This window comes from Cebidichthys violaceus, unplaced genomic scaffold, assembly GCF_023349555.1.
Source record: "Cebidichthys violaceus isolate CVI_PGR_0920_01 unplaced genomic scaffold, fCebVio1.0.p SCAF_14, whole genome shotgun sequence".
NCBI classification, from domain to species: domain Eukaryota; kingdom Metazoa; phylum Chordata; class Actinopteri; order Perciformes; family Stichaeidae; genus Cebidichthys; species Cebidichthys violaceus.
The window spans coordinates 16205876-16222694 of record NW_027176307.1 but is presented as its reverse complement, the minus strand read 5'-3'; the positions used below and the strand labels follow the sequence as shown (position 1 = coordinate 16222694).

Sequence of the window (16819 nt, the reverse complement as noted above, 5' to 3'; positions counted from 1 at the left end):
AACGAAGATAACAGAATGATACTAATCCGAGTATCTGATCTGAGCTGCAGAGGCGTCTGGAGGAAATGAAGAAGATGCAGGCTGAACTTTTATCAAACAACATATTTATACATGTTTGTGGTTAAAAAAAAATGTCTGACTTGAGACTCATGACATGACTGGGTAGCTTTAACTTGGAACTTGTCGGTCTTGACTTTAGACTCTGACATTGGGGCCTGCCAGTCTTGACTTGGGACTTGTTGGTCTTGAAATGATTGGTGTTCTTGGTCTGATTGTCATAAATGAATCAATTAATTGACCAGACCTTTCACCAGCCGATTTATTCCAGCACTAATAATCAGTTAAACAGGCTGTATTGTAGTTTGTCTTTTAAAAAACGTCCTCTGTGTCTCTCAGTGTCTGGTGGGAGTCGTCTTCACCTCCTGGATCTGGGAAGCTGTGAGACAGACATCAGCGGGACCAGAGAGGGCGGAGGAGGACAGTGTCTGTCTCTGTCTGCGCTGGGAAACGTCATCCTGGCCCTCGCCAATGGGGCCGAACACGTCCCCTACAGGTACCAGAGCTAAAAGACCCAACCGGTCACGTCCCCTATAGGTAATAGAGCTAAAAGACCCAACCGGTCTCGTTCCCTACAGGTACCAGAGCTAAAAGACCCAACCGGTCCCATTCCCTACAGGCACCATAGCTAAAAGACACAACCTGTCCCGTTCACTACAGGTACCAGAGCTAAAAGACCCAACCGGTCCCGTTCCCTACAGGTACCAGAGCTAAAAGACCCAACCGGTCACGTCCCCTACAGGTACCAGAGCTAAAAGACCCAACCGGTCCCGTTCCCTACAGGTACCAGAGCTAAAAGACCCAACCGGTCCCGTTCCCTACAGGCACCATAGCTAAAAGACACAACCTGTCCCGTTCACTACAGGTACCAGAGCTAAAAGACACAACCGGTCCCGTTCCCTACAGGTACCAGAGCTAAAAGACCCAACCGGTCACGTCCCCTACAGGTACCAGAGCTAAAAGACCCAACCGGTCCCGTTCACTACAGGTACCAGAGCTAAAAGACCCAACCGGTCACGTCCCCTACAGGTACCAGAGCTAAAAGACCCAACCGGTCACGTCCCCTACAGGTAATAGAGCTAAAAGACCCAACCGGTCCCGTTCCCTACAGGTACCAGAGCTAAAAGACACAACCGGTCACGTTCCCTACAGGCACCATAGCTAAAAGACACAACCGGTCCCGTTCGCTACAGTTACCGGAGCTAAAAGACACAACCGGTCCCGTTCCCTACAGCTACCAGAGCTAAAAGACCCAACCGGTCACGTCCCCTACAGGTAATAGAGGTAAAAGACCCAACCGTTCCCGTTCCCTACAGGTACCAGAGCTAAAAGACACAACCGGTCCCGTTCCCTACAGGCACCATAGCTAAAAGACACAACCGGTCCCGTTCGCTACAGGTACCGGAGCTAAAAGACACAACCGGTCACGTCCCCTACAGGTACCAGAGCTAAAAGACACAACCGGTCACGTCCTCTACAGGTACCAGAGCTAAAAGACACAATCAGTCACGTCCCCTACAGGTACCAGAGCTAAAAGACACAACCGGTCCCGTTCCCTACAGGCACCAGAGCTAAAAGACCCAACCGGTCACGTCCCCTACAGGTACCAGAGCTAAAAGACACAACCGGTCCCGTTCCCTACAGGTACCAGAGCTAAAAGACCCAACCGGTCACGTCCCCTACAGATACCAGAGCTAAAAGACACAACCGGTCTCGTTCCCTACAGGCACCATAGCTAAAAGACACAACCGGTCCCGTTCCCTACAGGCACCATAGCTAAAAGACACAACCGGTCCCGTTCGCTACAGGTACCGGAGCTAAAAGACACAACCGGTGACGTCCCCTACAGGTACCAGAGCTAAAAGACACAACCGGTGACGTCCCCTACAGGTACCAGAGCTAAAAGACCCAACCGGTCACGTCCCCTACAGGTAATAGAGGTAAAAGACCCAACCGTTCCCGTTCCCTACAGGTACCAGAGCTAAAAGACACAACCGGTCCCGTTCCCTACAGGCACCATAGCTAAAAGACACAACCGGTCCCGTTCGCTACAGGTACCGGAGCTAAAAGACACAACCGGTCACGTCCCCTACAGGTACCAGAGCTAAAAGACACAACCGGTCACGTCCTCTACAGGTACCAGAGCTAAAAGACACAACCAGTCACGTCCCCTACAGGTACCAGAGCTAAAAGACACAACCGGTCCCGTTCCCTACAGGTACCGGACCTAAAAGACACAACCGGACGAAATTTTTCTGTGTTCCATTTACCTCAGAAATCAGAAGTTGCAGATGGGAATGACGTCAAACCCAAAGGCAGTTTTCTCTAGCCAGGTTAGCCTTCATTAGATAATGAATGATTCCATCACCAACACGACTAAATAATAAAAGATAAATAGTTTTTCAGCTGAAAGAAGACGTTTGGAGGCTTAGTTATTCTTTATATATCTTCACATAAAGGGAGCTAAAGGGGAGGTACCAGAGCTAAAAGACCCAACCGGTCACGTCCCCTACAGGTACCAGAGCTAAAAGACCCAACCGGTCACGTCCCCTACAGGTAATAGAGCTAAAAGACCCAACCGGTCCCGTTCACTACAGGTACCAGAGCTAAAAGACCCAACCGGTCACGTCCCCTACAGGTACCAGAGCTAAAAGACCCAACCGGTCACGTCCCCTACAGGTAATAGAGCTAAAAGACCCAACCGGTCCCGTTCCCTACAGGTACCAGAGCTAAAAGACACAACCGGTCACGTTCCCTACAGGCACCATAGCTAAAAGACACAACCGGTCCCGTTCGCTACAGTTACCGGAGCTAAAAGACACAACCGGTCCCGTTCCCTACAGCTACCAGAGCTAAAAGACCCAACCGGTCACGTCCCCTACAGGTAATAGAGGTAAAAGACCCAACCGTTCCCGTTCCCTACAGGTACCAGAGCTAAAAGACACAACCGGTCCCGTTCCCTACAGGCACCATAGCTAAAAGACACAACCGGTCCCGTTCGCTACAGGTACCGGAGCTAAAAGACACAACCGGTCACGTCCCCTACAGGTACCAGAGCTAAAAGACACAACCGGTCACGTCCTCTACAGGTACCAGAGCTAAAAGACACAATCAGTCACGTCCCCTACAGGTACCAGAGCTAAAAGACACAACCGGTCCCGTTCCCTACAGGCACCAGAGCTAAAAGACCCAACCGGTCACGTCCCCTACAGGTACCAGAGCTAAAAGACACAACCGGTCCCGTTCCCTACAGGTACCAGAGCTAAAAGACCCAACCGGTCACGTCCCCTACAGATACCAGAGCTAAAAGACACAACCGGTCTCGTTCCCTACAGGCACCATAGCTAAAAGACACAACCGGTCCCGTTCCCTACAGGCACCATAGCTAAAAGACACAACCGGTCCCGTTCGCTACAGGTACCGGAGCTAAAAGACACAACCGGTGACGTCCCCTACAGGTACCAGAGCTAAAAGACACAACCGGTGACGTCCCCTACAGGTACCAGAGCTAAAAGACCCAACCGGTCACGTCCCCTACAGGTAATAGAGGTAAAAGACCCAACCGTTCCCGTTCCCTACAGGTACCAGAGCTAAAAGACACAACCGGTCCCGTTCCCTACAGGCACCATAGCTAAAAGACACAACCGGTCCCGTTCGCTACAGGTACCGGAGCTAAAAGACACAACCGGTCACGTCCCCTACAGGTACCAGAGCTAAAAGACACAACCGGTCACGTCCTCTACAGGTACCAGAGCTAAAAGACACAACCAGTCACGTCCCCTACAGGTACCAGAGCTAAAAGAGCCAACCGGTCACGTCCCCTACAGGTACCAGAGCTAAAAGACACAACCGGTCCCGTTCCCTACAGGCACCAGAGCTAAAAGACCCAACCGGTCACGTCCCCTACAGGTACCAGAGCTAAAAGACACAACCGGTCCCGTTCCCTACAGGTACCAGAGCTAAAAGACCCAACCGGTCACATCCCCTACAGGTATCAGAGCTAAAAGACACAACCGGTCACGTCCCCTACAGGTACCAGAGCTAAAAGACACAACGGTCACGTTCCCTACAAGCGCCATAGCTAAAAGACACAACCGGTCCCGTTCCCTACAGGTACCAGAGCTAAAAGACACAACCGGTCCCGTTCCCTACAGGCACCATAGCTAAAAGACACAACCGGTCCCGTTCCCTACAGGTACCAGAGCTAAAAGGCCCAACCGGTCACGTCCCCTACAGGTACCAGAGCTAAAAGACACAACCGGTCCCGTTCCCTACAGGCACCATAGCTAAAAGACACAACCGGTCCCGTTTGCTACAGGTACCGGAGCTAAAAGACCCAACCGGTCACGTCCCCTACAGGTACCAGAGCTAAAAGACCCAACTGCTCCCGTTCCCTACAGGTACCGGAGCTAAAAGACACAACCGGTCACGTTCCCTACAGGTACCAGAGCTAAAAGACACAACCGGTCCCGTTCCCTACAGGTACCGGAGCTAAAAGACACAACCGGTCCCGTTCCCTACAAGCACCATAGCTAAAAGACACAACCGGTCCCGTTCCCTACAGGTACCGGAGCTAAAAGACACAACCGGTCCCGTTCCCTACAGGTACCAGAGCTAAAAGACACAACCGGTCACATCCCCTACAGGTACCAGAGCTAAAAGACACAACCGGTCACATCCCCTACAGGTACCGGAGCTAAAAGACCCAACCGGTCACGTCCCCTACAGGTACCGGAGCTAAAAGACCCAACCGGTCCCGTTCCCTACAGGTACCGGAGCTAAAAGACCCAACCGGTCACGTCCCCTACAGGTACCGGAGCTAAAAGACCCAACCGGTCCCGTTCCCTACAGGTACCGGAGCTAAAAGACACAACCGGTCACGTTCCCTACAGGTACCAGAGCTAAAAGACACAACCGGTCCCGTTCCCTACAGGTACCGGAGCTAAAAGACCCAACCGGTCACGTCCCCTACAGGTACCGGAGCTAAAAGACACAACCGGTCCCGTTCCCTACAGGTACCAGAGCTAAAAGACACAACCGGTCCCGTTCCCTACAGGCACCATAGCTAAAAGACACAACCGGTCCCGTTCACTACAGGTACCGGAGCTAAAAGACCCAACCTGTCACGTCCCCTAAAGGTACCAGAGCTAAAAGACCCAACCGGTCCTGTTCCCTACAGGTACCGGAGCTAAAAGACACAACCGGTCACGTTCCCTACAGGTACCAGAGCTAAAAGACACAACCGGTCCCGTTCCCTACAGGTACCGGAGCTAAAAGACACAACCGGTCCCGTTCCCTACAAGCACCATAGCTAAAAGACACAACCGGTCCCGTTCCCTACAGGTACCGGAGCTAAAAGACCCAACCGGTCACGTCCCCTACAGGTACCAGAGCTAAAAGACCCAACCGGTCACGTCCCCTACAGGTACCAGGGCTAAAAGACACAACCGGTCCCGTTCCCTACAGGCACCATAGCTAAAAGACCCAACCGGTCACGTCCTCTACAGGTACCAGAGCTAAAAGACACAACCGGTCACGTCCCCTACAGGTACCAGAGCTAAAAGACACAACCGGTCCCGTTCCCTACAGGTACCGGAGCTAAAAGACCCAACCGGTCACATTCCCTACAGGTACCAGAGCTAAAAGACACAACCGGTCCCGTTCCCTACAGGTACCAGAGCTAAAAGACACAACCGGTCCCGTTCCCTACAGGTACCGGACCTAAAAGACACAACCGGACGAAATTTTTCTGTGTTCCATTTACCTCAGAAATCAGAAGTTGCAGATGGGAATGACGTCAAACCCAAAGGCAGTTTTCTCTAGCCAGGTTAGCCTTCATTAGATAATGAATGATTCCATCACCAACACGACTAAATAATAAAAGATAAATAGTTTTTCAGCTGAAAGAAGACGTTTGGAGGCTTAGTTATTCTTTATATATCTTCACATAAAGGGAGCTGATTCAAACATTCACTGATTCACATTGAATTTCCACCGATTCACAGCTTTGTTGTTGTGGTTAAAAGAAGCTTGGATTGCAGTATGTAGATTCCTTATATGATCCTTGTAGCTCTTCTTTTCAAAGGCAGGATTTCATCTACATTTCCCTCCATTTCTGACTACAGCTCACATGTGGCGTGAAGTTCAAAGTGGGCTTCATTAATGTGAAATGAGAGATCATTCCTATTCCCTTTTTTGCTTGTCGGTGCCCAACTGTTGCGTGGGGGTAATGAATGGTTTCTGGGATCCTGTGGGGGGGTTCTCAGGCCCGTCTTTGCTCTCTTTCCCCCTCTTTTCTTTTGGCTAACGATCGGTTTCTTGATGTATTATTCAGGGACAGTAAGCTCACCATGCTGCTCAGCGAATCCCTCGGAAACATCAACTGTCGAACCACCATGATCGCCCACATCTCCGACTCCCCGGCCAACTACATGGAGACGCTGACCACCGTGCAGCTGGCCTCCCGCATCCACCGCATGAGGAAGAAGAAGTCCAAGGTTCTTCGCCTTTCATTCGGGTTTCCTTTCTCAGTGCTAAGTGCAGGGTTAAAAGAGATGAGTGTTGGTTTGCTGATCAGGACACTTTATGTCTGTGGGGATTTTTAAAATTATTATTTTTCATTCATGGACATTTAGAAGATGAAAATGTTATTTTTCATGGTGCCAAAAATGAAACTGTAAAACAAAACAACAAGATACATATCAGAAATTTAAATTCTGAATAATAAATACTTTCATTCATTCATTCATCTTCGTCCGCTTATCCGGGATCGGGTCGCGGGGGCAACAGCTCCAGAATAATAAATACTGTTTCTTAGAATTCCCATATGAGGCTTTCCTTCTTCTATTTAATCCAAAATACTTAATTTGCCCCCTCAAAGGGAAATTTAAGAGAAGCAAGTTTGCAAACACAAATCCACATATAAAATAATCTAAAAATACAGATTGAGATAATGACATTGTGCACTAACTGTTGGGTGTAACTACAACAATATTATGTAAAACAAAGAGTCAAAAAGGTAATTTATAATTTACTCTGACTGTTCACAAGTCTGATGTTTTCTGTAATTAATTTTAATGAGGCGTAAAACATTTCACTGTGAACTAAACAATAGTTGAGTTCTTTGTCACATGGATACAAAATGTTGGCAAGAGATGTGGTGTGATGACCTTTTTCTTGTCTTGAAAAATGTAATATTTCATACGAGATGTTCGGAGTGATGTGACTCCCTGATTTCCTCGCTACCATACTGATGTTTCCATGGATACCAGATATGTTAAAATCACAGGGAAATGTGACATTTAAAAGAAACTGGAACCGTTGGTGACATTTTACAGTTTTGAAAAGCACATTTATAACATAAAAATCGAATTTAAAGGGAATATTTTTATTTATTTTTATTTATGGTCAGTCTCTGAATGAGTTTTATTTCCACGATGCTGGTGTTGAGAGAAACGTTCCAATCTATAATGTAAATCTGTGACGGGGTCGGAGAGTCACACGGTCATAATTCAGAGTTATTTCTTCTCTGATATGACAGATAATCAATATCACTGTTCCCATGGGGACGGCAGTGAGATGAAAGAGGCCCTCGCTCTCATTACTGGCTGTGTTTGTGTTTTATGGATTGAAACAAGCCATATGGTTACAAGCTTATATATCTCATTGACATGCATTTGTTTATTCAGCCCACAGTTTGAACTTCTAACCTCACAGTGTATCGACAACGTCCGCTCCGGGAATGGATTTGCCTTCAAGTAGTTCAGGCCTCTCTAGTATGTTAATCCTGTGTGATTTCCTTTTTCTATCCAGCAGAATTCCTCCAGCTCATCCGGAGGGGACAGTTCCTGCGAGGAAGGCCCGTCCCATCGACCTCCTCATCCTCGACCGTTCCACCCAAAGATCGTGGCCCTCGACCCCGACACGCCCCTGCTGCTGCTGTCCGGCGACCCGGACTACTCCTCCAGCAGCGAACACTCCTGCGACACCGTCATCTACATCGGACCCGGAGGGGTGGCCGTCTCGGACCGAGAACTCAGCGACAACGAGGGACCGCCTTCCTTCGTTCCCATCATCCCCTCGCTGACCAAAAAGTGGGTCAATGACGCACCCAGGTCCGATGGCAATCACTTAAAGTGCAACACGTTCGCAGAGCTTCAGGAGAGACTCGACTGCATCGACGGCAGCGAGGGTCCGGACGCGTTCGGCACGGAGGGTAAAGCAGCACAAGCAGCTGCGCTCAGAACTCAGACCGGAGCCACTAAACCCACCGAGGCAACATCTTCACCCAGATCGGATAAGATTCCCTCCCCCGGGTTCTCAGAAAGCACATCATGCACAAATAAACCCGATCAGGGACAATCCACATTCCCTTCAGCCGGTGGCCTCATGGACTCTTCCAAACGGACGAGTGCAGATGGGGAGAAACTCACTAACCCCTTTCATCCATGTGTGGTGAAACCTAGTGGGAGTTTTTCCCAGGACTTGGAGCCTGTGGTGAGAGAGAAGGTCTACCTCAGAGGAGGTGTTCCCAAGCCGTCAGCCTCTCCGCCCTTACCCAGGACATCCAGGGCAGCATCTCAGCCTCATGTTGTAGGTAGGACGCCCCCTGTGGGAATGAGTCAACAAGCACTGAGGCAAGGCCACCCCCTGGGGTCTCCTAACATGGAACGGGCCCAAAGTCTTCGGGCAGCTCTGTTCGGAGGACACCTTGACAGGGATTTTCTGAGGACTACTGTCACATTGCAGCAGCCCGTGGAGTTGAACGGGGAGGACGAGCTTGTGTTCACAGTCGTGGAGGAGCTTCCTCTCGGCCTCGTCCCAGACAACGGCCGCCCCTCCAACCTTCTCGGCTTCAACGGCGACCGCTCTACGCGGGGGTTGTCCTCCGGCTCTCGGCCTGTCAGCATCATTAGCAGTATTAACGACGAGTACGATGCTTACACGAGTCAACAAGGAGCTGTGGGACCCGGGGCCGACGTTGGCACCGACTGCCGGGAAGGGTTGTTTCCTCAAAATGGCGACAAACGGTCGGCTGTCGGCTCACGGAGTGAAGTGAGTGCTGATTCGGCTGAAGGCACTCATTCAACAAGCAGGCTTTACTTGAGGGACAAAGTCATTGCATCGGAGAATGCATCCATGCTAACCTCGCCAAGTATATTGCATAAACAGACGTTTTTGCAGCACGGCATGAAGAGCTCCCTGAATGACAGTGGCGTTGGTTTCTCAGAGCTGGACTGTGACCCTGCTACTCCAAACAAACCTTCTTTTACCAAGTGTCCTCCAGCCCCTGACTCCAGCAAAGCCTCTCTCGCGGTGAGAGCCAGTACTCTGAACATTTCTGCATCAGCCCAGATTCCATGTCCCGTCGCCCATTCCAGTCTTCCCAGGAAAAACAAGCCTACCTCATCTGCAGCTGTGGTCTGCAGCAGACAGGAAGAGAGACACGATGATGTCGTTTTGCTTCAGGGAAGCAGTCAGTTCGATCCCAGAGAGGTTGCGTTTCTCTCTGCAGGTAAGCCACCAAGAAGTGGCACGAGTAGTGTTTCCTCTAAGAGGCCCGGTGGGAACAGCAACAGCGTACCTCGGCTACCAAAGACGACGATGTCGTCTTCCGCTCAGGGGGTTGTGGATGGTTGTGAGAAGTCCAGCAGCAGGAGGGGAGATACTCTCATCAAGCTGCCACGACTCACCCGAGGTGCGACGACTCTAGGAACCGTTTCCGTTCCCCAGAGTTCAGAATCAAAATGGGGTCACAAGGGCGCTTCGGTGACGGGTACCCTGAGGTTCTCCTCCTTGGGGAAAAGGTTGAATGGGCAGAAAAGCAGTGTGATCTCTAGGTCTGGATCTGGAAACATCTCCCCTCCTGCTTCACCTGTTAGACAACTGAGCCAAGACCTAAAGTCTGCACTGTCTCCAAGTGCCTTAAAAACAAGCAGCGAGATTGGAAAGTTTTTATTCCCTAAAACATCAACCTCAGAAGAGGAATTCAACATCAGGCTGCGAGCAGATTCATTCAGCCACAGAACAGCTAATTTAAAAACCGAACACAGTTTCGCCAGGACATCTTCCAGCCTGAAGACACGAGGAAGCAAAGCGGAGTCTTCCAGGTACTACGGGAGTCTGATGTCTCAAGAGAGTCAAACTTTAGCTGGGTCCAAGCTTGAGCTGTCCAGGGAGAGCAATGCTGCTACTTTAGGGAGCAACAGCAGATCCAACAGATCGGTTCCAAGACTCGGGGTTCCGGCCTCCACCTCCACATCTGGTTCTTCCTCCCAAGTTTCTCCTGGCGTCTTTGCAACTCCAAGCAAACTGGGGCCGGTCAAAGGCAACAACAGCAGCTCTCGAGCAGCAACGTCTGGTGGTTCAAAGGTTCGTACTTTGTCCACCGGCAGTCCCAAGACCCCACCCTCCTCACCTAAACCTCTCGATCACTTAGCCGGACGCAACACCGGCCTCCCTCCAACTGGGAAGTCCCCGGCTCGGTCGGGAGCAGCAGCCAAGACAGGAAGAGGCACCGTCATGGGCACCAAGCAGGCCATCAGCAGGGCGGCTAACAGCCGAGTTAGCGAGTTAGCCACCGGTAGCCAAAGGAAGCAGCTCAACAGGGGATCCAGGGCAGAAACGGGAAGCGATGGGACGACCGGTTGCACCATCGGGTTGCCGAGCAACACGCTGCTACCGTCGCCTTACAGCAAGATCACGGCGCCTCGGAGGCCGCAGCGCCACAGCAGCGGGCACGGCAGCGGGCACGGCAGTGACAACAGCAGCATCCTCAGCGGAGAGCTGCCGCCCGCCATGGGCCGCACCGCCCTGTTCTGCCACAGCGGGGGCAGCAGTGGCTACGAGAGCGTGATCCGGGACAGCGAGACCACCGGCAGCACGTCTTCGGCGCACGACGACTCCGTGAGCGAGACCGGAGCGTCGTCGTCCTCCAATAGGAGCAGAGTTTCTAAATCGCCCAAAAAGAGAGGAAATGGTGAGTCCGCTTTGCACTCGTTCACTTCCCTCCTGTCCTGTTATTGCTTCAGAGCTCAGAATGTCTACAAATTAAGGCGCATCATTTGTGTACGTTTTGCTACAAATTCTGAATGAGAAGGTGTTGATTTAGGACACAAACGTGACCAGATACCATGACTCAGCAGTCTAAAGCTCTGCTTCCTTTAATGCACACTTGCAGCCTCACACCTTGTAAAAGTGACAACATTCGGATCAAAATCTACGGCCTTTTATCCTCTGGTTGGTTTTACACGGATGTGATCTGGACTTTTCACCACAATCAGCACAATATATTTTAATATTTTACAAGTTAATGTGCACATTTTTTTAGCATGATGGTTAAAGCTTCATCAGGATTTATCTAAAAATATCCACAAATCTGAAACTTTCACAGCAATGTGGACACTTAGTGGTTGTTAAATACATCTAGTTATGTTGTAGTACACATAGTAATGTGTATATATATATATATATATATCTATATCTATAGATATAGATATATATAGTATAGTATATGTATTTGTTGCTAGAGCACAGTAGCGTCTTTTATACAGTTTGTTTTTCTTTAGATAGATTAAAGACTGTATTTCTGTGGGCTTTAAAACAACAAACAGTTAATGTAGAGAATGTCAAAATGTATTTATTTATTTGTTTGTTTATTTTGCAGGGACAATGCACACCAACCAACAGTCACACTGTAAGTGAGCCAGAGTTATCCAGAGAGGCCAGTTTTCACCTGCTGTCCCCAGATAACATGATGTTTTATGTATTAAAGTTTCTCAATGTGTTGATTCAGAATGTGTAAGAGCCATGAAGCTCTTCTGGAAGCTACAGCATGTATATCATATACACATTAACATGTATATATGATTTACATTAACATGCTGTGTGCTGACTGGATGAAAGCGGCTGTTCAACATCATATTTTCATGAATGCTGAGCACATTGAAGCCTTCAGGTATTACATCTCTCTGATGTTTCACCGCATGCATCTCTCTGTCCGTCAGTTATCGTCACATCTACACATCTACACATTATGTGGGACGATGTCACCTTCCAGCAGCTGATTGTGATTCATGCAGCAGGTCAGATGTGATCCACCTCATGAATAATTCATGAAGCCGCTGAGATTCCCCGTGTACATAACCAACTCCAATTATCACCCACACACTCCCTCCTCACACAGAATGTTTTTAATAATCAGTAATGGCTTTTTGTTTGTGGTGCACGCTGTTGCTTCTGGTTTTCCTCTTCGCAGTCATGATGATGATGATGATAAAATTAATCTGTACAGCCGTTCTCTGACAGCCATGTGTTTAAAGTCATTAAGATAAGATGGAGGTTGAGTGCAGGATTTTTAAACGTTATCAGCAGCACAAATGTTTGTTGAAGGTTTTGCTCGTTATGAACTGACGGAGAAGATGAGGCTAATTATAAATAATGAGCTGTGTGGGCTGTCATTAAGATATCAAAAACTACATATAACACGACTTCATCTGTTGTGACTTCCTCCAGGTTTCCTGCGGCGCCGTCTGATCCCAGCTGCTCTCCCGGACGCCTCCTCTCTGGGCAGGAAGGTGGGGCGTCAGTGGGTGGACCTGCCCCCCCTGGGCGGTACCCTGAAGGAGCCCTTTGAAATAAAGGTGTACGAGATCGACGACGTGGAGCGCCTGCAGAGGAGGAGGGAGCTGGTGACGGGGTCAGAGGTGAGGAGGTCTCCATCTGCTCCGCTCTGTCTTCAGGAGAATAGTAAATAATGTCTCCTCTGTGCTGGTCCAGTCATCAGAACCAACAGTAAATAATGTCTGCTCTCTGCTGGTCCAGTCATCAGAACCAACAGTAAATAATGTCTGCTGTCTGCTGGTCTAGTCATCAGAACTAACAGCGAAACTTCTGCTTCGTCAACAAAAACTCACTTTTGAGAGTTTTGTTAATGTTTGCAGAGAAAATCTTTCAGAACATTTTTTATTGTGTTGTATTTGTTGTAAATGTAGAATGAAAGGAAGTATGTAAATCTGTTAACGCCTTGTTAACCTTCAGTGTGTTGATTTATTGTCTTTGTCTTTTGTCTGCAGCCGTTCCACAACGTTGAAAAGGTGAGTTCTTCTTTTAAAACAAATCTTAGTGATTTCTCTGAAAATATGAAGAATATCTTTCAATAAATCAGAAGATCAAACGTAGAAATAATCCCTTTACAAGTATTTATATTTATCTGAGGACCAAACATCTTTATTTGGAACAAAATGTTCAGTTCTAAATGAATAAACGAGTAATAATAAAATAAAAAGCCACATGAATAAATACTATAAAATATATAAATGAAGCAATAATATGTGAACAAACTCATTATTACACAAATGTATTTGATAGTTTTATAGGAGTTTCTTTTTATTCAATAATGTACTTTTTGTATCGGAGGTAGCAGGTGCCGAGCTTGCTATCTGTAGGGGTGCAGAGCACCTGATTGGCTGAGAGGTTAGGGGGCGGAAACCATAACGCTGTCATTAACAGTCATTTATATTACTGTAAACATAAAAAAGCTCTGACTTCTGGTGAATGTGTTTTTAATTTAATTTAATAATGAGCTTTATTGTGAAACGTCTTCATAATAAAGTTTTATCAATCTAAATGCAAACAACTAAATGTTCTCATGGATAAAAATAATACCTGCAGCATGAACAGAAAGGTGTCAGCGTTACCTGGTTCCTCCTCCTACACCTGTAAGTAGAGGCAACACTGATCCACCTCGGTGTCACCTGGTCCTCTTCAGTCCTTAATCCTCCTCCAGTTAGCAGATTAGCGCTCATGCAAATTTGACCTGCTAATTTGTATTTGCTGCTAATCAAACTCGGAGTGAAGCGGGTCAGCAGGCCCCCGTTCCTCCTGAGATCCTCTACAGACCAGCGGACGGTCTTCAGAGTCTAAAGGGGGACCTCAGCAGCTTGTGTTTGGTGTGTTGGGGGGTCCTCAGGGTCTGGTCTACTTCAACACCCGGCTGAGGATGCTGGAGAAGAGGCAGCAGCAGATCAGAGAGCTGAAGAGCAAACACGAGAGGCTGAAGGAGGAGCTGGAGGAGACCAAGACCCGACTGATGCTGGACCCCAGCAAGTGGAGCGGAGAGTGTGAGTACAGTCCTGTAGACCTGTATCGTGTTGACCTGAAGTCCTGTAGACCTGAAGTCCTGTAGTCTTGTATCCTGTAGTTCTGTGGCCCTGTGGTCCTGTAGTCCCGTGGTCCTGTGATCCTGAATTCCTATGGTTCTTTGGCCCTATGGTCCTGTATCCTGTGGTCCTGTATCCTGTAGTCCTGTATCCTGTAGTCCTGTAGTCCTGTAGTCCTGTATCCTGTAGTCCTGTATCCTGTGGTCATGTAGTCCTGTATCCTGTAGTTCCTTATAAAAAAATGTCAGTGTATCCCAGAATGCCCTGCCACGATCCCTTTTATTAAATGTTTTTAACACTAATCCATCTCTTCCTGTCTGTCCCCCTCCAGTCGACGTAGACCAGGATCTGGACCGGGAGTCCCAGGAGTACCTGGAGGCTCTGGCTCAGTCCACGGCAGAGCTGGAGTACTGCGTCAACCTCTGCAAGTCCCGCGTCATGATGGAGACCTGCTTCGACATGGCGGTGACGACGGCCGCTGCCGCCATGCAGGGAGGACAGCAGGAGGTGGAGGTGTGAGGGACCTGGTTCTGTCTCCTGTGTCTTCTGCAACGAAATTTCCCCATAGACCTCCATTAGAACCACTCGCGTGACTAACGACACTAACGACTCACGTGACTAAGAACACTAACGGCTCACAAGACTAACGACACTTATGACTCACTTGCCTAACAACATTAATGACTCGTGGCTAACGACAAAATGTCTTCCTTTTAGTTACACACGGGACATGAACAGCGGTCTCTGACTGTCCAGCTGTCCTCCATGTGTGGACTCTTTACACTGACCGTCTCATAATGACTCGGCTGGTTTCCGTTGGGACCAGTTAGTCAGACGGAGAGGGGCAGCGACCAGTCTTAGATGAGACTGTAGAACCAGGTCCATTATGGAGTCTGTAAGTCCACGAACAACGTTGTCTCAGTGATGCTGGTTCACTGACACGGCAGCTGATCGTCAGTTACTTCCCATTAAAGAGGAGGAGACAGCCTCTGCAGCCTGACGACTAAAGACATGATTCGTTGTCCCAGATGATGTCACAGAGACACTCTGACATCATAGGATCAGCTGACTGAACAACCCAACAGCTTCTTTCAGACGAAGTGAAACCTTCTGGAAACCCAGAAGAAGAACTGGTTTGTGGAGACGAACGCGTTGGGGACGACTGGTGGACGTCTTTCTGATGGACTCGTGGTCTTTTGTTGTCGTCCAATCACAGCGGAGGAACAAACTGCTCTGGAAGTGCCTTTTATATTTAGTATCTCGTTTAATACGTGAAGCTTTATTTTCCTTATTTATTAAGTTTTACGTTTTTTATGGTGCTGATGTTGAAAACAAACTTCTAATATATCCTTATGCAAAAAGATGACGTGACAGTTTATATGATAAATAACAAAAGAAAAGGAGAAGATTCATAATTCAGTTCTTTTATTGCAAACCGTTCGTCTTTTGGATTATTTTGATTCACTCCGAGTTTCACAATGAAATGATCAGAACGTCTTCAATTCAGAAACCATGAAAAAGAACAGAGGGACAAAAAGACAACGAGGTCAATTTCCTGTTTGACCAGAGTTACTCCTTTACCTTCTGAGAGCTGTCTCTATGTCTCTCTATGTCTCTTTGTCTCTCTCTCTCGATGTCTCTCTATGTTTTTGTCTCTGTCTCTCTTTGTCTCTCTCTCTGTCTCTCTTTGTGTCTCTCTCTCTCTGTCTCTCTCTCGATGTCTCTCTATGTTTTTGTCTCTCTGTCTCTCTTTGTCTCTCTCTGTGTCTCTCTTTGTCTCTCTCTCTGTCTCTCTTTGTGTCTCTCTTTGTCTCTCTCTCTGTCTCTCTTTGTGTCTCTCTTTGTCTCTCTCTCTGTCTCTCTTTGTCTCTCTCTTTGTCTATCTTTGTCTCTCTCTGTGTCTCTCTATGTCTCTCTCTCTCTTTGCGTGTCTCTCTCTCTGTCTCTCTCTGTCTCTCTTTTGTCTCGTTTGTCCACATTCAAACATTCTCAGGTTCTTTTTAAAGTCTCTGAATGGAAGGTTTTCTTCTTCTTTGAGTTTCATATTCAAGTCTTTGTTCGTTAAAGAAGAGAAAGACATCTGTTTATGTTTTAAAGTGATGAGACCTTTAATGATTGTTGATTTCTTTTGTTACTGTACAGTTTTCTAATTGTTTGTAAAGAGAAAAGTCCAACATGTTAAAGATCAGTTACACACAGTGTTTTTATTAATAATGTCTTCATCCAGGGAGACAACATGGACATACTGTATGAAACTATACACTTCCTGTTTACACTATTTTAATAAACTCAATAAGAAGAGATGATGTTGAACACTTGAATCTACTCAAACCTTTTATATTTATATATATATATATATATATATATATATATATATATATATATATATATATATATATATGTGTGTGTGTGTGTTTGTGTGTGTATATACACACACACACACACACACATATATATATATATGTGTGTGTGTGTTTGTGTGTGTATATATATATATATATATATATATATATATATATATACACACACAACGTGTGTATCAACGTCTCCATCTTAAAGAGAAGTGACTAATTAGACGCAGGAGAAAAACACTGAGCTTCAGT

General features: G+C 47.6%; 1 protein-coding gene across 1 annotated transcript in view; it reads left to right on the top strand.

The window, feature by feature from the left end:
* The window catches only part of LOC137871430 (kinesin-like protein KIF26A), a 32393-nt gene extending 15920 nt beyond the window's left edge, over positions 1–16473 (top strand). Inside the window, exons 11-18 of the mRNA XM_068709240.1 lie at positions 397–553; positions 6392–6554; positions 7873–8372; positions 8469–11035; positions 12571–12761; positions 13131–13151; positions 14027–14177; positions 14548–16473. Of these exons, the coding sequence (XP_068565341.1) occupies positions 397–553; positions 6392–6554; positions 7873–8372; positions 8469–11035; positions 12571–12761; positions 13131–13151; positions 14027–14177; positions 14548–14735 (3938 nt within the window). The 3' untranslated portion in view covers positions 14736–16473. The remainder of the gene's footprint in view (positions 1–396; positions 554–6391; positions 6555–7872; positions 8373–8468; positions 11036–12570; positions 12762–13130; positions 13152–14026; positions 14178–14547) is intronic.
* The last annotated feature ends 346 nt before the right edge of the window (positions 16474–16819 follow it).